General features: G+C 41.3%; 1 protein-coding gene across 4 annotated transcripts; it reads left to right on the top strand.

The window, feature by feature from the left end:
- The first annotated feature begins 242 nt into the window (after positions 1–242).
- Positions 243–19,149, top strand: zbtb7a (zinc finger and BTB domain containing 7a). Of its 4 annotated transcripts, none has more exons than XM_048183000.1 (4): positions 243–867; positions 8,605–9,141; positions 9,223–10,076; positions 12,186–19,149. In XM_048183000.1, exons 2-4 carry the CDS (start codon positions 8,683–8,685, stop codon positions 12,631–12,633), a joined length of 1,761 nt encoding a protein of 586 aa, XP_048038957.1. In that variant the 5' UTR covers positions 243–867; positions 8,605–8,682; the 3' UTR covers positions 12,634–19,149. The 4 variants fall into 4 exon arrangements, with proteins under 4 accessions (XP_048038957.1, XP_048038960.1, XP_048038959.1 ...); XM_048183003.1 differs by lacking the exon at positions 243–867 and adding an exon at positions 940–2,033; XM_048183002.1 differs by lacking the exon at positions 243–867 and adding an exon at positions 940–2,211.
- The last annotated feature ends 3,364 nt before the right edge of the window (positions 19,150–22,513 follow it).

The following is a 22,513-nucleotide window of genomic DNA, read 5'->3' as shown; positions in this document are numbered from 1 at the left end:
ACAAGTCTCTAAGTGGCAGAGGATAATCCATGTCTGTCCCGCTGGTCGACTGCACTCATTGCCTCTCTCAGCATGATTTTGGTAAGTATGGAATCACAGTACATGTTTAGGAGTTCGATTGCTTATTTATAATTACTGTTTATATTGTTTTTGAAGATTTGGTGGTTAAATATAATGGTAGACGAGGTGTCGAAAAGGTGTTGCAGTAAGAGAATAGTGTCGCTCCTCTCCGACGACCCCTTGAGAGTAGGTACACTCTGTGAGCTGTATTAGTTTGAGACAGTGGAGGGTGTGTGTATATGTGTTGCGGGGGGGACTGCTGGCAGACCCTGAGTGTCCTGGAATGTGCCATGGCTTGTTCTGGGGTGGGACTCCATGACCTCAGGCAACGGGATGGGTGGGTGCGACTGCATTCGCATACACAGGGGAGAAAGAAGGACGGTTAACTCTCATTATTTTGGCACATACACTCACCCAAAGTACATGTACAACACCCCAGCAAACAACTTTGTACAAATACAGTCCGGTTTTACCAGTGACATCCTTGTGAACTCTAATGTTGCGTTAATGTCATAAGTGATTGTGGCCACTACGGCATGATAACAACCTTTTACTGTATTCCCCAGAGAGCAGCAGAGGAGAGCAGCATGGGGGAATGCTGTTTCTTTAAGAGAGAGGTAGAGCGAGAGAGAGAGAGAAAGGGAGGGACCTTTTTGCCCTCCAGAAACCAGGAAGGGAATTGAGTTGATCTGCTGGTGCTTGGTTAGCGCATACAGAGCTTTAAACAGCAGGGACAGCTAAGAGAGAGAGAGCTCCACAGAGGAGGGAAGAGCTAACCCATAACAAGCACCGCCACGGCCATCGCAGGTGAGCTTGTTTCCCCCTGCTTGTCCCCCGTGTCGTCTGCCCAGGGCCTATCGACCGAAGGGAGCAAGGCTGAGGAGGAAGGAATGAGGGAGGGGGACCGAGAGGAGAGAGAGTATGTGTGTGGGGGGTAGGAGGGGGCTCCTGTGCCAGTGAGGAATTATTTCTCTTTTTTTTCTTTGGTCTTCAAAATAACTGCTTTAGTACACCTTCTGTTCACTGGCGTTGCTTTAATAAACTTTTATATTCTCACAGTCGTTAACTTTTTTTTGTTGTTGTTTTGGAGACAGCCCTTAAGGGGTGTGTTTGTCGGAGGTTAGACAAGCGGAGAAGGTTGTAGGAAGGAACCAAAAATAATTCCACAGGACAAGGTAAAGTGTTATGCACTGGGGTCCAATTTTTTAATCCTCCTTGTCATTCATTCAGAAACAAACTCTGATAACTTGTGCACATGCCTTTGGAATTTATCTTTCAGCCTTGAATTACGTTTGCACTGGTTATAGCTATGATATAATTTAAGTTTAAAAAGTCTCCATTTGGTTAAGAATGCTGAATATTTTGGATGCTGTTGTGTGACAATATCAGTTTGTGTTGAAGTTCCACCGAATTGTGTCCGGATCCCTTTGTCTTTTTTTCATACGTATAGAGCTTGGCATCGCTTGTTGGCTGGTCTGTACTTTTAATACCTGGCATCCTGCTAGCAACACACGGTAGTGTATAATTCAGCTCTGAATGCTTACGTTGAAGCAAGCTCTGAGATGTGGGGGTGGCAAGAGCAGACTGTTTGGGACTTGTAGTTCATAGCAGTGGCCTAGAAGCAGGTGAAGTCATACTTAAGGACTGCACTTCCCAGAGTGCCTTGCCCTTGGCCATACAGGAAAGGGAACAGCCAGTAGCCTATCCTAGTGGGGAGGTGTGGTGATTGAGAAGCAGGCAAGCCAATCACCAAAGGGGAAGTGAAGCTAGAGCAGTGGGCTGAAAATAGAGTGGGGGAGTTAGTAGGTGTCTGACTGTGTGGGATCAGGCAAGGGCTTGCCTGTGTAACTAGGGCCACTCGGAAGTTTCCTGTCTGCAGTTGCTCCAGAGCAGAGCCCTGCCCAGGCACAGAGGCAGGCAGGCAGGCAGAGGGAGACTGAGCTGACCCAAAGGGAAACAATTCTTGCCGGCCGGTAAGAGCTCCAAATGCACTCTCACTCTCTCTGGTGTCTGAGACGGGAAAGGCAAGCTAGAAGAGAAATAATGGAATCTTAAATGGGGAAAGAGAGGGACTTGGCTTGATTAAGTTCAGAGCGCTTGACCCACTTGCAGATGGCATAGAGATGGAAAACGGAGGCCTGCTGTGTTAAGGTATGACTTGGTAAGCTTCTGTGCAGCGAGTTTCACTTTCCAAGTACTTTCTTAACTGATCTCTCTTTGTTTCGATTCTTATTTTTGTTTTATCCGATCTGACGGTTACAAATTGTAATTTTATAAAGAAAATATTTTCTAGCAGATTCGCAATGGTTTTATTTAAGTTTTGGTCACACAAATGGTTGATGACTCTGTTTGACACTTTGCCATCTCTGGTGGATTGTGAAGCTATTTTAAATAAACTTAAATTCACATCAAAGACACCCTGCTCACTGAGATTTCTAAGAACCTTGGAAAGTTTTTCCTCTTCTCTTGGCAGATCTCTTGTAGGCTTCTCTGCCCCCTCATTCTTTTTATAGCAGTGCAATAATATACATCAACATCTACTCTCTTGGTAAGGGTCTTTAGCAGGGTCTCATGACTTGTCCATTCAGTAGACTGCATGTTTGTCCTGGACTCATAGGCGTTGCAGGAAGCTGCAGTCTCTTTTGCTCTCTTTTTTTTTTTTTTTTTTTTATTCAAAGATGTATGCAGATCATTTCCATCCCATACTTGCTCAACTCGTTTTCACTTGTGCGGGTACAGGGAGGACGCAAGGGGTATTTTTATTCACAGATGACGCCCAGTGCCTGAATAATGCACAGAAAAGGCTCCTTGTCTCACTGGGGTGAGGCAGTTCTTTATTGTCTTTTGCTTGTTTAAGTGGCAAAGAGATTCTTACCCACCATAAACCAGTTAGCACTGCATAGTTAAATTACCTGACAGGGTCGTTTCAGGTCAGCATTTATGACAGGTAAGGCATGTGTGAACTTCATGCCGATGCACACCAAGCAGTATTTTCTTTTTTTGATTTAACTTAATGTGGTGCTGTATTTATCTCACTGAATGTCTTTTGATTTATCTGTGGAAGTTCAGTTTTTTACAAACTGACTAAATATTAGTTTTGTTTGCTTTTGTGTGCATTGAAAGTTTCAATTGCTAGACTCAGCAGTTTTTTAGCTTTGGTTTGCGTTTGAATGCTTATGAAATACAAATTTTATTTGAACTTACATAATCCTCTAGAAAAGTTAAGTAAAATTGCGGTCTGTCATGAGGACATAAAGCGTCTGTTTTTGTGTCCTTGAGCGGTGCATGACTGAGGGCTAAAAGGCAGTAGAAGTTACCAGCAAGTATGTTTTGACCTAAAAGTATAGTTCATGCTGAAGTAATTCTTGAGCATTTTGAAGACAATTAACTTTTTGGATAAGGTTTAGTTTTATTGCATTCGGGGGACAGTGTACGTTTGTAAAGCATTTTTGAAGTGATCGCATTAAAGACGGATGCTGGGAGATGGGCTGATGCAAGCTAGCATCACTATCAGTAATCAGAGAGCTCATCTCATTATTCTCTCATTGCGCTCTTTAAAGGGTCTTCTTCCACTTGTCCTTATCGGCTGAGAGTCTGTCGACACAATGAGTGAGGCCTTCTTCTTGGTTTCCTTGACAGTAATGTGGAATCCAGTTGCTGTAAGTTTATGCTCTCGCCCCCGTTCTCTATTGTGGAGCTCGACCTCCAGCAGATGGAGGAGTCCTTGACATACTTACCTTAGTGTTATTGTTCAGAGATATGCTGTGAGGTAGAGCTGAAAAAGAAATCCTGGGTGGGTTGTCATGTCTTTTTGCCTTCTCAGCAGAGGCAGAAGAGGGAAGTGGAAGCTGTGGTAGACTGGTGGTGGAGTGTGCAGTGCAGTGTCTGGGAGAGCTGGTCATCTGATAACAGAGCGGGTTCTGTTACACCATCGCCAGAGTCACGCAGGAAGTCTTCTTCCGCCCAACCGGCCAGGCTGCCGCAGCAGCAGAGAGCTCGAGACACAGGCTATGGCCTTAGCGCAAGGGCACTGGAAGGGCTCAAGTAGTGTTGCCGCCATTAGTCAATTTTGTTTCACGTGTTGGTTTGCATGCTCTTTCTTTGTTTCCTGGCCCAGCCACAGATTGTCCAAAAGACTCAGAAGTTGTGGGCAGCTCAAAGACAGATGCAGGGAGTTAGGCCTGGAAAAGTTTGGTCAAACTATGAGGGGGCGTCGTGGCATTTTCACACGTGGGCTTCATCTTCTAACAAAGCTGCTGCTGGTCTAGAAAGATCGTAGGCATGTTGTTGCATTCAAAGTTGGGTCTCTTGCCATATCTGCTCTACCTTTTGCTGTCTGCTCTGATTCTATTTGATATGCTTATACAACTAAGACCTTTAATTTTACACTATAAAGAGAACATAGTTTGCTTGTACCAAAACTTTTATTGATCCCATGACGGGTTTTGAAAAGAGGGAGGTAAATTAGTGTTTATAGAAGTTACCAGCAACTAAAGCAAAGTAAAATCAAGTGTTGCTCTAACTCGAACGTTTGTGTGCACATGATTCAAGCAGTCTCACCCAATATCTTTTGGGGGGCATTGTGCATACAAGTCTGGATTTTTGGCAGCCTACTGACATATCTCCAGTGAAACGACCCAGCACTACAACTCCAGTTTTATCAGTTGTTCGCCCACTTCCTCCTTGCTCTTCTTGCAACCAATCATGCTTCCCTAACCAACGCTGGCAAGAGTGACTCATTTGCAGGGCCTTGCTCAAAATCCTGTTCTTCTTGGAACAAGTCGGCCCCTCTCCATACTGTTTACGATTATCCGGTAATATCCTCTCTGCCTTGACCTTGAACCCTGTCAACCTAGTCTAGTGACACCCCTTCCCTCCCTCATGAGGCAGGAGGAGCTAATCTCACACACACACAAACACACACACACACAATAGCTAGCTTCCACATACATACTGAGTATACATGAATGTCGCAGGGATGCCCTGTGTACATAACTTCCATGTTTGTCATTAATCCTCTCAAAAGATTCTTTCAAAGGATTCCCAATCTCAAGTGAAATACACATTGAAAGGTTTGAGGCTATTTTGATGAAGAAAGAAAGTTAATAGAAAGACACTTAAGTGTTTGTGAAACCCTACTACTTGTTTTGGTTTATAGGTCAATGTGTTTTCCTGGAATGCGTGGCATGTGATGTTTCATTCTGAGGTGTCAGTTTTCGGTTCATATAATGAGCACGTAGATTTGACGTTTGGTGTCCTTGGCTGGATTAGCTTTGTTTTAGAGTTAGTTGAGGAGAGCAGCAGCTGCATTCTAAGAACTTAATCACCAAGCACATTAAATAACCATGACACAATTTGATTGACAGTAGTTACCACATGATTCTTGTAAAAAGATTTTACTGTGTTGGTGGTGTTATTTCCAACTGGTTGCATGCTTAACTATTTCTGTTTAAGTTATATTGGGATATGGTGCAAAAAGTGCAACTATGATGTACCTTTCATGCTTATCTAAAGGTAACTGAGAACTTCTAAACTGGTTTTGTTTTACACTTGCCCAGTATAAAAATGATCCAGATACTCGTTAAGACAGTTTGACAGTCTCTGAAATCTATTTTCGAAAGTTACTCTTCACATTGGCTGGGAGGGGCTGTTAGGGGAGGGTGGGGGCTGAGGTGGGATGAGTATTCGCAGTAACTTGTGGTTTGACTTGCAAAGTAGTTGAGGCCTGTGCGTGCGGCCGGCAGAAGAGGTCTGGAAATGAGACGTTGGGGCCGTTGCATGGCCCCTGTCACCCATATCCATGAATAAGTGATGAAGAATGTTGGGAGCCCTGAGAAGGTGTCAGGATCAGGTTTGTTTGCACTGTTTCCTCTTTCTTTCAGCTTTGCCCTGGGTTTATTCGGGGACAGGGATGCTGCTTAACTAGTTTTTTTGTATCACCCACAAGCTGTACAGAGAGATGACTTTTGGTTTTGTGAGCCTCTTAGAATTCCCATATGTCAGCAAAGCCCAATTTCTATCTATATATAATATATATATATAAAATAATATATAATTTCTGATTTGAAGGGTTTTCCTGGTATGGCACAGGTTTCTTGTGAATGGAGTTAAATTGACTCACCTCAAATTGTTCCAAACCTGTAGGATTTTCATCTGTGGGACACAATACCATAAACACAAAATGCCTTTTTTCATCCTTACAATGAGCATCAGTGAAAAACAACATCAAAACCTATTGACATTCATGGTCTGGGCAAAAAAAAAAAAAAAAAAGTTGAAAAACTCGTCAAATATCTTTTCATGTGTGTTCAACAGAAGAAAGTCATACTTGGTTTGGAGCAACCAAGTATGAGGTGTGGGTAAATGATGACAAGTCATTCTCATTTTTGGGTGAACTATCCCTTTAAAATAAGCACTATTTTCACTAATTTACCTCAATTCACGAGGAACGCGCCATACTTGGAAACACCCATTGTCTAACCCAACCTCCAGCATGTCCTCTATCTCGTCTTATTCAAATTCTCTGCAATAAAACAATGAGATAGAATGCACCTGTTAGTCAAGTGGATGGGGGAGGGGTGGTATCGAAGCTTCCCCTACAGATGCCTATCCTTTTACTAAAAAGTAAAGGGAGAAACAGAGAAAAGGGCTTAAACCATTAGCTTATGGGCATTATCATCTAACTTTAACAAGTCAAGACACGGTCCAGTGGGGGACTATTATTGGAATGGCTTCACTGAAGTGTGCTATATAGAAATGTGTAGTGCATATGTGCCCTAGATTACGCCATTTTTATCATATTCTGACACTAAACTTCTTTACTGTATGCGCTAAAGTCAGATGGCGTATAAAAATGCTGAACACAAGGTGGGCCTGAATGTCATCCACAGTAATAACGCACGCAAGGCAGGTAGTGGGGGTTGGATTTGCTGCCGAGTTTTACCTTCCCACTACGTTGCCAGTGCTACACCAATAGTGACCTGACTTAGTGCCAGATCTCTAGGTGTGGAGGAAGGCAGCTTTGTGAGAGTGAGAGGGAGCAAGCAGCCAGGTTGAACAGTTCTTGCATACATACCAAGGGGCTTGATCTGAAGGAATGTCATTTGAATGCATTGAATTGCTCTTATTGAGTATAATCCCCCCATGGCCTCACCCCCTGCTGGGTCACTTTGGCAGATGGAGGGGCGGGGGGTTGTTAGGCTGTTTGGCTTTCACGTGTGAGCGTGTTTTCCAATGGACAAATCAAGGAGGGTTGCCTTTCAGAGCCCCCCCCCCCCCTCCCTCTACCCTCGCCTGTACTGCGGTCGATCATTTTAATCTCCCCCCACACGTGATCTAGGGGACAGGCCTTTCCTGAAACTTGGCACACAGTGTAGGGTGGGGTAACCGGCTCAGACCGGATTGACAACCTCCCTATTTAATACTGTTCCCTTGCAGCCCTGCATGTGTCCTACTCTTCCTCCTCTAGTGTTTTTTTTTTTTTTTCCGCTCAGGCCTTTAGCCGGCAACCCCCTGCCTCCACCCCCTTCCCCAGAAGCCAACTGACACGCAATGCAGTGCACATGGTGCCCAGGCCAATACTATGTGCCATGCACTCCCCCACCCCAGCAAAGCAGTACGGGACAGATTCTCCTTTCCCACTGCCATCATGACAGCAGGCTTGCCACCCTCTGACATGCTGCTACATTTGAATTCAGTTAACACCCCAAACTGATTTCTGTAAACTAGAAGGCTCTTTAGAATGCTTTTTCAAGACATGTTAAATTCTCAACTGCCACAAGTTGAAATCAAACAGCTGCTCTTTGACAGCATAACAAGAGATGTTGTACATAACCAGTAGACATAACCGGTTTAATGCTTATAAAGAACACTTTAAAGCAAAATTTTTGCACCATAATTACACAACATATAAATAAGGTTAGGCAAATGTTTTTAATAGTGAAAAAGAAACCAAGAAGGGAAACTGAACTATAAGTTCTATATATATTCATTATCATATGCAAAACTGATACCTTCTCATCATTTAAAAAAACTACACCAATTCTCCCTGGACTTTTAAAATAAGTCTTTCAACCAGCACATTGTGTATTTACAGTCATGGTTTGTTGTCAGAATTTCCTTTTAATATTTTGAGGCTTCCATTTGTGGTGGGATATTCTTGACCAGTGATATTTTGTATAGTAGTAACCATTTGGCCACTATCTATTAGCCTTTTTGCTTCATTTGCATACAGGGCTTGGAAATCCTACCCTGGATGGTAATAGAGTGCAGAGAGAAGGAACAGTATAAATATGTTCCAAACACAAAGTGTTAGTGTCTTAAGCTGCAGCATGAGTTGTTCAGCTTGAACTTCTAAAACTATTTAGTTTTCAGTAATCTCTTCAGGTCATTGGTGAAAATGTTTTGGAGTGTTGAGTTTTAAAATACTTTACTAAATACTTTACTTTACTAAATTCGATTTAGTAATAATAACAATTGTTTTAATATCTGCCAGCCACTTTGTTACTTTATGATTAATAACTTATTGTTCCTCAATATTCTCAGACAGGCAGACGGACAGACGGCAGGACGGACGGACGGGTGGCGGCTGCGATTGGCGGCTCGGCGGCAGGCTGGTGGAAAATGTCGTCGGGAGCAGGTGGGCGGGGAAGACGTGAGGGGAGGGCCTGTGGGGGTGCAGGCGAGGTAGAGGAAGGACCAGTGGGCATCCCCTTCCCCGAGCACAGTGCTGACCTGCTGGGCAGTCTCAACCGGCAGCGGCTAAGTGGGCTGCTGTGTGATGTACTGCTAGTTGCCCAAGAGAGAGAATTCCCTGCCCACCGCTCCGTGTTGGCCTCCTGCAGCACCTACTTCCACAAGCTTTTCACCTCTGGCCTGGCTGCTGACCGCCAGAAAGTCTATGCGCTGGACTTTGTGCGGCCTGAGGCGCTGGCCGCCCTCTTGGACTTTGCCTACACAGCCACACTCACAGTCAGCCGCAACAGTGTGGTTGACATCCTAAGCGCTGCCCGTGTGCTGGAGATCTCACCCGTCCAAGATGTCTGCACACACCTGCTGGACACCAAAGTGCTCTCCCCGCCGGTGGGTGACCTGTGTTTTTTACAACTTGACTGATGAATGTTTTGAAGCAGTATGATGATGTAGTTCCATTTCTTTTTGCAGGCGGGCAGTGAGCAAGAAGAAGAGGAGGAAGAAGAGGAGCGAGGAAAGAATGGAAAAGAGCAGGGCATCCGGCTGCGTGCCCGTGAGTACTTGGAGTTCTTCCAGAGGGGGGCGCATTGGGGTAGCAGCTGCAGCACGCCAGAGCTCAGGGACCTGCCCGCACACCTGCACTTTAGCCAACGCAATGGCGCTGACAGCAATGGCACACCCATCGGCCTTGCTGACTACTACTCCCCACTGGCCCAGGCCCTATCACAGCCACCTCGTGAGCCCGAAGATGAGAATGTGGATGAGGAGTGCCAGGATGGAGCTTCAGCTATAGCTCGAGGGAAAGGTGCAGAGGCTCTGATACCCTTTTATGCTCCCACTCAGAATGGACATTACTACCTCCATCAGGCCGAGCTTAAATCAGAGAGAGAGGTGGAGGTGACAGGTGAGCGGGAGCACGAACAAGGCCCTGCCAGTGCTTTACTACAACAGATGATGGACTCCTTGGAGCAGAAAAGGGAACAAGCCACGACAGGTGGTGGGGGTGAGGAGGATGGGCCGGAGGGCGAAGAGCAAGACGTGGAATTTTACTTGAAGTACTTTAATAGTGCGACGCACGAGGAGGCCACCACTCCCTCCATGTCTCCAAGTCTGCTACCACTGTGGTCAGTGAGGGGCAACGGTGGTGGAAACCAAGCGACTGGAGGGGGTAACAGCGGTGAGAGGAAGATGCGCTCTAAGGCCTTCCAGAAGTGCCCCATCTGTTCCAAGGTCATCCAAGGTGCAGGCAAGCTTCCACGCCACATCCGTACACACACAGGAGAAAAGCCCTATGAATGCGCTATCTGCAAAGTGCGATTTACCAGGTAACCCATTTTTGCTATCTTTGTCAGTTTTGTTTTTATCTTATGGAAAATTAAGTTTAGTTCACATTTTTACATACACTTTAGCAACTTGTGTGCTATCATATTTAAAATGTCAGGTATTCAATTCACAGTCAGCCATAAAGTTGAGTTTTATGTTGACAGAAAGGTTGCATGACAAAGTCCTGGAATTTTAACAAGGGGGTCCAATAAAAGTGGGTTGTGGTAGCACAACCTGGTCTACTGTTATCAGGGATGAGGCCGTTATAAAACTCTCCATGCCGATATTGAAAGGGATTGCAGCACGGTGGACTATCTACGCCAGTGAGTCAGCTGAACTTGTGACCCTGGGTGTTACGTTGATTATTGCCCCTGGCATATACAGCCCCTCTTTCAGACAAGCGGCTGATGAAAAATACTGTGTGCTACAAGACTGAATCTCGTTTAGCAAGCTGCTAGCATGGCTTACCCTGCACTTAAGGGCATCACCTCTTCCATGAAACCATCACCTTAATGAATTAATCAGGAGACACGCATTGGAAATAGACACTGCACCAAAAATATCCAGTACCCTATTTGCGTAGGGATGGATCTAAGTTTGCCACCTAAATACACCACCTATTGGGAAGGGGTACTGTAGTCTTAATCCTGTTTGATCAGGGTTAAGTGCGTGCTTCATTCACACTGCAATAAATCAATCTTATCTTCTAAATAATACATCTGTCTGTGCACCACTCTGTTACATTGTGTATATGTGTGAACACACGTTTCCTCACAGGCATGTATGTATATATTGCCCGTATTTCAGTGAATGTATGTGAAAAGTGAAGGAAAGGTGAGAAATTATGAGTGAGAGAATCTCCAGATGCATTCAAACATGTTTACAAGCAGGCGTCAACCTGTGCACATGTCTCTGTTTACATACTCGGGTGTGTGTCTGTCCATGGAAGCGCGTGAGCACGTTTGTGTGTTCGGTAAGCCTCCAGTGTTCTGGACAGGTCAACCACCCTAGTTTGTTTAGCTGTACTCTGCCCTGGTCACAAGCTTAGGGGAAGGGACAGAGAGGGGTAAGCTGAGAGCAGAGTCTTGCAACAGAAGGCTTTACATTTGACACCACACTATAGCTTCCTTATTGGTGCAAAACAAAACACCTTGACAGTATGCTGTCTCTTGTTGAAAAGAGCCTACTCTTTAGACATTCGGACCAATGTGTGTCAAAAGACAGAAGAGATGACCAACATGAAATATTTGTTTTGCTTGGATCAACATTTAAAAAAATCTAAAAATATTCAACATGGTGTATTTTACATACTGTAGTTTTTATAGTGCTTTAAAATGATTGGAGGACAATTGAGGAAAGACATTAAAGGTTAAACCACATTCTTCCAAACCTGTTTCTCAACTCAGCACACCTTTTCGATCTTACTTTAGGTTTTTTTCCCACAAACGAACAGCTCTCCTCAGTTGAACTCAGCTGCCTTTGAACATTTCAAATTTTGCTTGTAAAACAAGCAAGTGTGCTCTTACAACACATTCACCATTTTGAAATGGCTCTTTTGGGGAAACTCGGGGGCCCACTATGACTCTGAACTGAACACTGAGCCCTTCAGTGCCTCACTGGCCTAAAAAGAAATTATGGCGATAAAGCTGTGAGCTTTATGGCTCTTTTCCTCATATGACCTTGGGTGCCTTCAGCACAAAAGAATGATAAATAAACTTGACTTTACTCTTGAAAGTGAAGATAAGGAGGTCAGACTCCTTTTGAGGATATATGTTGTCTTTGATTTGCAATATATTTGTAGTTTGTGTGCCTGTTTGCCTTTTCTAATGATCTGTGTGGCTAAGCTTACCGGTGTGTCTTGTAACATCAGGTTGTAGTTAGTGACTCACCCCACTATCATCAATGGTCTTTCTGGGACATCGAGTAATGTGGGAGTGGGCATTTTAAGGAATTATAAGTATTAAATTATCATTTATTGTATATCATGGTATTGTTTTGTTAATTTTTTTTTAAACCTTAAATTGCTGTTGAGTCTGTCATTGTTAATTTGCTTAATTCACACAAACCCATGGGAAGTGGCTCATATGAAGTTTTTGTATGGTCTTTTACAGGCAGGACAAGCTAAAGGTTCACATGCGCAAGCATACGGGAGAGAAGCCTTACCTGTGTACTCAGTGTGGCGCTGCCTTTGCCCACAACTACGACCTGAAAAATCATATGCGTGTGCATACAGGCTTGCGCCCCTACCAGTGCTCCAGCTGTTTTAAAACCTTTGTGCGCTCAGACCACCTCCACCGTCATCTCAAGAAAGATGGCTGCAATGGCATCCCTTCCCGTCGTGGCCGCAAGCCACGCATACGAGATTCTGAGCTCCTGGAAGGTCCTTTGGAACTTCATGGCCCAGAAGCAGACATCGAGAGAGGTCGACGGCATCTAGACAGGGGCACAGGAACATCAGTCATGGAGGAAAATCACGGTAGTCACACGCACAGCCCGGTTGCCGATGGGGAAGGTAGTGAAGATTTGACCTCGGGCCAAAGGGACTCTGTGACTACATGAATCAGACTTCGCCAGAGAGGGCTTTACTCATAAATGAGAGGAAGAATGAAATGAAAAATAAGAACTTCAAACTATATGGTCCTCTTAAAAAAAAAAAAAAAACAAATCAGGGTGTCACGCAAATCTAATCTTCTGGTTTCTTTTTCCTCCTTTTTTAGCTTCCGCATAGACTTAACCACCAAGTTACTGGTCTGTTGGAAGAGCGAAGAGCACTTCAAATCACTCACCCATGCTGTCATCATCTTTCTGGGTCTTTTTGTTGGTGTTTTTTGTAACATAATGGCAAAGCCATGTGTGTACGAAAAAAAGCTACTATGCAGTTTAAACAAGATCCTCATCTCTGGGTTGCATCTACAGGGCCTTGTCTTAAAAAGTAAGGTGTCAAACACCAGGCTAACTGCTGCTTCAACAGGTTAGCTATGAATGGTCTAAGATGTGATCAAGGCAACCAATAGATCTCTTTTTCTAATGCAATGAGCAACATGTACATACACTATGAAAAAATATATTGTCTCAGATTGCAATATATGCAATATTCTGATGCAGCACCTTTTTTCTAAATGTTCCAGAAAGAATCGGACAGGGGTTTGATTTAAAGTGTTACTTTCTCTATAAAAGATGTTTTTTGATAGCTTATCTTTTCATGGTTTAACAGGTTACCGTTTTGAGTCGAATACACATGGGGAGATCTCATTAATTTGTTTCTGGCAGGGAGAGGGTAAGAGTAGGGATGAGGACCTGTGTTTCTAAAGCACTACCTTCATCTGATCGCCACTGGGCACAATCATGTTAAATCTTACCTCTCACAGGCCTACTTTTCCTTATTGGCAGTCTTACTTGCATTATATTCTTTCTTATTTTTGGGATTGTCTTAATATTTTGTCATTTGATTTTTCTTTTTGACCTTTGAGTTGACTATTTTGGGTACTTGACACTTTACATTTGTATACGTGTGTATATATTAGGTTGTAATCTTATGAGACCCTTTACAAGAGATATACTGTAGATAGATAGGGTTACATCTTTCTTAAGCTTCACTCCAGGTTTCTCACTGCGTTAAGTTTGCAGGGGGAAATACGCTGTTTGATGTTTTAGACCATTATAATTGAGAAACCCATTTTTTCCTAAGCTGCACTTAATGGAACCCAGAAGTTTCCGCCCAAAGTATGAATTGTGATAAATGTGCTTCATTTTGAGTCTTTCTGCAGGAGAGTGAAACTGTACGCAACAGATGAGTGAGGGCACCACTGTTATACAGATGGCTAGTGGACAACTTAAGCAGGGAATCTTTTATTTGTTTGCTTGTTTCAGTGACAGAAGGAGAGATAAAGAGTCGAGCACCTTTTTTATGCATTTGCACAGCTTTACTAAAGATATCCAACAGAGATGGAGAAATATCTATTTAAGGAGGCAGTTTGGGTGGGGAGATACAAAGTGCTTATTCAATTTCTTTGCCCAAGGGACCACAGAGAAAAAAAAAATCTAAAAGAACCGGAGCGATAAGGCGAGCAATAAATTAATGTCCAAGTCCAAATAAGCACACAGCTGTAGCTAAGTAAGTGGGAGGGTCCAGTTTTTACTATTCGAATTGTGAACATTATCAATTAATGCAATGTATATAGTTACAAAATGGGATCAGTTAAGCCTAATTCACCACGTAAATTATTGGCTGAAGTTTTTTTTTTAAAAAGAAAGTGTCCTAAAACTGAGACTTTTATTTTAAAGTAATATGTGCAGCTTGCATTGATGAGAGCGGGTGCAGCACCATCCTATGGCCACATCAGAGCAGGATAACTAAAATCAGAGTGGGTGCTTTGGTTGAGTTAGGCCACTCATTTAAATAAGGCCATGTATGAGAGCAAAACTTCGCTAAGGCAGAGCCTTTTATAGCTGATGAAGTGGCAGGTTTGAAAGAAACTTTCCATCCACATGCATCCTAAAAGTAGTTTGTGATCCTTGTTAAATCTTTCAAGTGGATCTCATTGTATACAATGGCTGTGGTTACAGCCATGGATGCACAGTTTTGTTCTTGTGTGAATTAGAGGATATAATTTTGTGGCATCATTCCTTCTGCAGTGCTGTACCCTGTTTATTGGCCTTTTGCACCTTAATAAGATAGAAGCAAGATTTGAATGCACTTTGTTACTGAGAAGGGCACTTTTTAGTCAAAAGAAACGGGTACTTTCAAACAAAAGAGCAAATGTGCTAAAAATAAAAAGGCCCATCCAAGTGGGGATACTTAGCTTTTTTTATTATAATAGTAATTATTATTATTTTGGCTTGTATGTGTTGCTTTTGTTTAGGTCTTGACACCGAGCTGCCAAAAAAGTGCACAGTCACTCGAGAGAAAGGACAGGGTGAAGATTTCGTGTTCAAATTTTTGATTGATATGACGTTAATAGAAAAGAGAGTAACAAAAGAAAATAAAATATATATATATATATATATATATATAAATTGCACTTGAAGTTAATTGAAAAGTTCTCTATTTTGTCTTAATACAGAGGAGCGTAAAGATGTGACTGCATCTGCAGGGATTTATGACAATAGTCTATAACTACATAGTCCATTTATACCGTCTTGTTTCTGTCAATGCATTGCAATATGCTGAATTACGCTGGTCAAGTGTCATGTTCACTTTAAATTTGTTGTTGAAGGCCCCACCCTAAGCATCACACTACTGTAAGTTACGAAGTAAGTTTTTGTGTGACTGGCCACGGCAGAATTAATCCTTCTGGAAATTCCAGTGTGTGAACTTGTTTTCACACCCCAAAACACTCAGTTAATAATACATCACATGCCTGTAAGGGTTTGTGTGGTAATACATTGACCTAGACTATCTCTTATCAACTGTTTCACTCATTGCTTGTGATCATCCAATATGAAGTTCACAGTAGCTTTTAGATTCTTTTTTTTTTTTTTTTCTCCACCCAAATTTATCCTCCCTCATTGCAGAAGTTGGTGTGGAATTGTTGTGGAAAGAGCCTACTTGAGTTCCCGTTCTGTCTATTGTTTTTCTTTCTGTGATTGAGTGTGAGAAAGTTTAAAACTTGCTATGCTTTTTTTTTTTTTTTAGTTTTATTGTAAAATGTGTTGCGGCTTGTTTGTTTTTCTAGCGAAGATAATATTAGCTGTGTTTGTGGGGTTTAGGGTTAAATGGATGGTTAGGTGGGTGGGAGGGAAAGGGAGGTACAAAGCCTGATAGCACTGGAAATGGTGCTTTAGCTGAGAGAGTTTTTGCACTAAAAGTCACTCATGTCCTTGTCCTTGGAGGAGGAGGACTGGGGAACCGGCAAAAGGCATGGCCTTTGAGTTTCTGTGAACACAGAGTCTGTTTAATCTCCACTTCCCTATGCTTGAATCTTCAATTAACTCTTTGAAAACCAAAGTAGGGAAAGACTAGGATGACAATTCTTAAAGCGATTCTTGGCCATTAAAAGAGGTGAATCTTACATAAACATAAGTAAACAAAACCATTTCCTAGACAAGTGTAAGTCAAGAGTCCAAAGAATCTCCAACAGAAATAAGCAGCTTGAGGAAAGACACAGTATTCATAGAATGGCTTATTTCCAATGGTTAACAGGATCAAACCCTAAGCATCTGTGTCTACGTAGCAGTTTGGTGGAGTTATTAGAGGTCTTTGCGAGTTCACACAGACTCATTGGCTTGATCTGGAGGGGGTGTAAGCCTTGTTCAGAGGGTCCAAAAGGAGTCAGGGGCAGAGTCTTGAAGCTGAGAGAAGATGATTGTGGAGAGAATGTGCCTTAACTTAAAAGGAGAGATTGGGAGGATTCTTCAAAAGATGGCTTCCATTCCAGCTTCCTAAATGATTCTTGAATACTTGTCGGTTGATATCAATGTTTTATTGTGGACATTTCTAAGAACCAAACGGTTGTTTGTCCAGAGATTGTCTAATACACCTCATCTAGTTAAAATTGTATCCTGGGAAAAAAAAAAAAAGTTGATCGCAGATTCTGTCACTTTTACTTCCATTTGGCGCTGTTTATTGCTTCTGCCCCAATCATGACTCCACTGACAGACACTACAGTGAGAAAGTGTCTCAAAAAAACCTTTTCCATGACTTCAGAAGCACCGTATATGTAATATCCAAAACTTTTATCTATTTTGTGTCTTTATTGGTTTAATTTATTGGACAGGATGTCAGAAAAGCATTAAAGATTACAATGACAGTGATAACCGTAATAATCATGGATGATAATCTTACTACAATTTTAGATGTTCTGACTGGGTCAAAGCACAACTAGCTGAGGATGACATAATGTATGGCTAGGTTTGCACAGTTGTTCTCACCTGATCCACTGCTGTTTGATGCCCAGAGGGCGCGTTGCACAAGGAGCGGCTCATGGGTGGGGGGTACTAGTTTGCACAGATTGGGGAGGGTGGGTAGCATTTTTGTGCAGGTTGGGCAGGGGAACTGTGTCTTATAAGGGGGCTTTGGAGAGCCTTGTCAGGTATTGCTGTGCCATTCTGTGTACCTAAGGAATTTATAGCCATCTACGTCTTTGACTGCCTCAGCTGGTTATGTTTCACTGATCAAGGAGATGTTCTGGAGAGCAGATGTCAGAGATTGTGTTGGGAGGCAGGGGGGATTTGGGGATTATGGGCCATTGTCTATGCTTCTCAGGTTAAATAAATACGGCAGTCCATGTCCATTTTTGTTGTTTGGTTTAAGCTCAAAATTTGCCTTCTGTGTAATCAAAGCTTTATTGTACTGAGAGTACACCAACCGAATATATATTGAGTTTTAGAGATGATATCGAAAAGCCAACTACCCTTGTGACCACAACACCATTTTTGTTTTGCCTAATAATTGTACACTTCTTTTTTTTTTTTTTTTTTTTTCCTAGTGTAGAAAAACCAATGGCAAAAAGTTTTTGTTTTTTTTTTTGTTTTTTTTTTTGGACACATCTTAACATTCTAGAAAAGTGTATTGTCTCAGAATGAGGCAAAGACAGCAGTGAATTATGGGATGGAGACATCAAATCTGAGGTCTTCAACAAGTCAAGGATGCATTCCATTACTTTCTCTTAATAATTGTTAGAATGAACAGATGCAGGTAGTTGGAAAAGAGGTAGTTTCTTAAGTCTTAAATGACTTTCTTAAGAGTTTCTCTGTTCCTCTACCCAGAATGTGCAGGGAAAGGAGAGTGTTGGGCTTCACAAAGCCATCAAGCTGATAGCAGTTCTGTGATTGTAACAAAAAAGCACTTTGCGAAAGGCCATCCAGAATATTGTGTGCTGTCTCCTTTGATTATTACTGTTGTTGTTATTGTTGTTTTTTTTCCATCTTGTTGATGTGTTTTTTTTTTTTTTTTAATCTCATTGTGGATGTAATGATTTATTTAATGCAAAAACTACATGAAAAGAAAAGAAACTTGAACATGCGATATATTTGGGTTGAAGTCCATTTGAACTGCCGCCCCGTACCACACACATCTCTGGAGAAACACACAAAACAAAGAATGGCATATGTTCAAGTTGTTGTACATGTTTTCTTTTAACAGTTTTGCATCTATAAACTCAAATCTCATCACAAAGGACTTTACATTTGCTTAAAGGACATTTCTTCCTGGGTTTCCATTGTTCTGCAAGATGCTTCATAGACAAATACAGAATTTATAAGATAATAGATGTAGATTATTGGTATTGTTGGGGCATAACTATCCCCGACAATGTCCACTAAAAGGCTGCAAATACTCTACTTGCAATCCACCCTGTCCAAGGCAGGTTTGGACCATTATACTTATACATTATACATTAACTTTCCTGCATATGGACATGTGATATTTCTAATTACATTCCTTCTATGTTGTTAGATGGTAAAATATATTTTCCACAATGTTTTTGCATAGAGTTTATAAGGGACTCATATACTATATTCCAAGCTAACATCTCTTGTACGTTTCACATTTCTTGTATCAAATCTGTACACGCAATTCATCATATTGGTAAACAGCTGAACGGACGCAAGCTCTGCACAGAAAACAATAATTCATTTTCGGGCTTTGGGGGCACTTTTTAACACTTGTTGACTTTGGGGCGGCAGAAAATTCCCAATGTCTCAGGCTTGGACAGCAGAAACCCTTTTTTTGTTTTGTTTTGTTAATTCAAGTCCTGTTCCTTTCCATTGTCTGTCAGTGTGTGTTGAAGCTATTGAGATGTACAGGAGAATTTTGGGAGAATTTGCACTTTTGGCGATGAAAAGAATTTGTATTGTATATGAGACCACTAAATCTACATCGTCTAAATCAAACAATTCCATGTTGTTTTCCTTTTTCATTTTATTCTATTTTTTTTTTCTTTTTTGTTTTGTTTTTACAAAATATATCCAAAAATGTCTGACGTTTAAGAAATAAGACATTTCTATTAAAAACAGAATGTTTACGACCTCCTTTTGTATGCTATAATTTCAAAAATTACAAGTGTGTAATACAGTTATGCCTATATCTATATGTATATGAATGAAGTGAAAAGGAAGCTGTTTTAATCCTGCAATGAGGAGAAAAAAAAAAAAAACTTAGCTGGTTTAAGATGGTCTCCCAGCCTGGCTAAGATGGGGTTTAGCAAGAAGGCCATCTGAAAAGTGCCCAAAACCCCTCTAAAACCAGCCAAAAGACAAGCTGTACCAGGCTGGAAGACCAGTTTAGGAAGATGTGAAGATGTGTTTTTTTTCCCCCACCAGGAAATGTAAGATGTGTAAACAATTGTACTTATCTTTTTACTTTTATATAGAATTTGTTTACAGATGCAACAGTCTTGACATTAATGTTGACACCTCTCAGCGTGGATGCAACATTACACAAAAACTGAAGATTTTCGTTTATGCAGAGTAAAAAGCTTTCTTCTCACATGAGCCTCCATCATTTGAAACATATTTTCCAGATATATTTTTTCACACAGCAGTGTTTCTAACCAGAATATAGGGTATGTGACGCACAAGGTACAGGGTAACTTGTTTATGAAACTCTTGTATGAAACTAGAAATATATATCACACTTGTAAACATGTTGTACTGAATACAGTGTGGCTACGGCCAAATGATATCCATGTAAACGTAGCTGGTTTAAAGTTGGGATTATCTGGTAGACCATCTTGGTCCAGCAATGTACAAGCTAATCCAACTAACGTTAGCTTAAGATGTCAGGCTAGTTTTTAGAAGATGGTATCTGGTCAACCAGCTAATAAACACTTATTTATCAGCTCAGACCAACTATAATACCTACTGTAGGCTAATTAACGGACAGTTCGCGCCAATTATGAAAATAGACAGTTATGACAACATAAATTCGTGAAAAGAACGATCATTTGGTGCTGAGACTTTTAGATTACCAGTAATACTTGTAATGTGGGATTTCATTTGAAAATAAACACTTACATGTGACATCAAGTAGATTATATCCAACAAAACATACATTTTCGCCATTACATTTGTTTCTTGTTTACCTTCAAGTCAATGGACGGCTCACACAGTAAAGGCGCTAAAAAAAAAAAAAAAAAACTAAAAAAAAAAAAAGCATGTTAATGTAGTTCATTTTATCACCACAAGATGGCGCTATACCTTAACTGTTCTTCCGCTACAAACTCTGTAAGTCAAAGATATCACATGTGATGGGTTTATATCCGAACGATCTGCATTGGTCTTTGTGTATAGTGTGTCATTTACAATATGTCTTAAATAATTATTATTTATTTTAATCTATAGTTATTTATTTATTATAAATAATTAACCATAAATTAATCTAATTATGAACTGTAGCCTTTCTTACATGGGTGATTCCTTTTATACAGCACATTTCCATGTCCCATCATATATCTTAATATTTTGAAATTATATTTTATTTATCCACAATTAAAAATTAGTTACATTTTCAATAATTTCACTACACTGGTTTGAGTGGACATTTTTGTCTCATCACTGGGTGCTATTCACTATTCACAAAACTGGTAATTTTTTAAAGAAATATTTCAGGCGTTTCCTATATTTTCTTTTGCCTAACTAAAGTGATTCAAACATTTTACATTCAAACATTACTTTTAAAATGGTAATCAATTTATGTTTTTCTTTTGTCACTTACAATTTCAGATTCACTACCATTCAGTCCTTTGTAATAACACATTTAACAAAAGCCAGTTCCATAAAGACTTCATCTTCAACAAAGAGTGGAAATGTGAATTTGTGGCAAGAAAACAACACAAACATCAGTAAGTATCAGCAGTGATTTATGTGATGTTTTGTGGTATTACTTGGTTTGTCTCACTTTAAAACATCCTGTTTGATAAAATGAGAGTGAGGTAACAAATTCAAAACAATTAGGCCTAATGAAGGACTTAAGGATGACCAATATGACTGAAGACCAGTTTTGGGGGAATGAATCACGAGTCTTAAAATATTTGTTCCAGACTTTTTTTTTTTTTTTTGTATGTAAAATATGTGAATACATTTTTGCCCTCTCAGGTAAAGCGCTTATTTGAGCCTATGGGTACCAGTGTCCTCCTCCTTCGAATGTCCCAGACACAACAGAAACAGGATGAAAACAGAGAATTGAGGGGTGATTAATAATTAAGCAGAACAGAGCAGGCGAAGGGGTTACATTGTTTTTCTCACTCAGGGGTGTTTTTTCTGTCCGAACAGATTGAGTTGGAAACAGGGTCACAGGGATCAAAGAAAACCCTGAAGCAGCCAGTTGAGGTTTTTTTTTTAGATATCTGCAGGCCCACTCTCTGTATTCTCTCTCTTTTTTCTTGCAGTGTGTGTGTGTGTGTGTGTGTGTGTGTGCGTGTGTGCGTGTGTGCGAGTCAGTGAGAGAGAGATTTCACGCTATGACAGGACTAGATAAAACCCCTGCAGATTTCCCAACAATGAACTCCAGGAGGTATATTTCAAAGAGAAAAATATGTCTTAATCGGTCTCATTGACAGTCTATTATTACTGAGAGTCAAATGACATTAAAATCACACTTGAAATCGATTGTCAGGAACACTTAAATAACTCCACCACACTGCTTATTTAAATGATGAAAAAAGGTAATTGTATCACACTAGTCTCTTTTCAAGTACGGATTTGTCGGTAACTATTCCATATGTCAATAATTTGGTGCCACTCAAGACAACCCCCCCTTTCATATGCTGATTAGGGACCTTGACCTTTAACCCCTGAACCTCACATCCCCGTATCGCCAGTGCCCCCCCAACCCCGTTCCACACACAAAATGCTTTCAGGGGCGCACCGCAGCCCCGAAGCCTCGCCTCTGGACATCTCTTGGTCCCTGGAGACTGAGAAGCGAGGTACCTTTAAACCACTGCGGCAAAAATCCCCACCAAAACTCTGCAGTCATTAATATGCAAAAATGCAAATGAGTGGGTAATTAAGAGCTGGAGCTCTCTGGAGGCTCTTTGATTGCTAATGAATTCTAATCTGCAAAAAAGGGGGGGAGGGGAACGAGGAGAAAAGGATGAAAGAATCAGACAAAACGAAGAAAATATTAAAAAGTCACTCCTATATGTAATCATATAATCCCTTACGGAAGCTACAAAGATCTCATTTACTATTTGCAGCCATGTACAAAACACTTTAATGCGTACGGGTCGTCCGATGACCAGAGACAAACATTTGCTAGAAATGCTAACAATTGGCCTCGGGTGAAGTGATAGGAGCGTATCCAAAACCCTGACATTCCAAAGGCCCTTTGAAAGACTTTCTAAACAATAAACAGGATACACTGCAAAGCTGTGCTGCTGTACATCCTCGTAACATATATCTTGTTTTACAGTAAATCGTGGTGAAGGTGAGTTCCTGAGAAAGACAGTGACAGAGAGAATGTCGGAGAGGTCAGGTAGCATGACTGTCTGCATGGCAGCAC

Source organism: Megalobrama amblycephala, linkage group LG2 (genome assembly GCF_018812025.1).
Source record: "Megalobrama amblycephala isolate DHTTF-2021 linkage group LG2, ASM1881202v1, whole genome shotgun sequence".
NCBI lineage: Eukaryota > Metazoa > Chordata > Actinopteri > Cypriniformes > Xenocyprididae > Megalobrama > Megalobrama amblycephala.
Note: the sequence above shows the minus strand (reverse complement) of the source record. Positions and strands in the feature narration are given on the sequence as shown.

Coding starts and splice junctions, on each gene's coding strand:
- zbtb7a (XM_048182999.1), top strand. CDS start 5,879: ATGTTGGGAGCCCTGAGAAGGTGTCAGGATCAG. Junction 9,142..9,222: donor CCAAAGTGCTCTCCCCGCCG/GTGGGTGACCTG, acceptor TTCTTTTTGCAG/GCGGGCAGTGAGCAAGAAGA. Junction 10,077..12,185: donor TGCAAAGTGCGATTTACCAG/GTAACCCATTTT, acceptor GGTCTTTTACAG/GCAGGACAAGCTAAAGGTTC.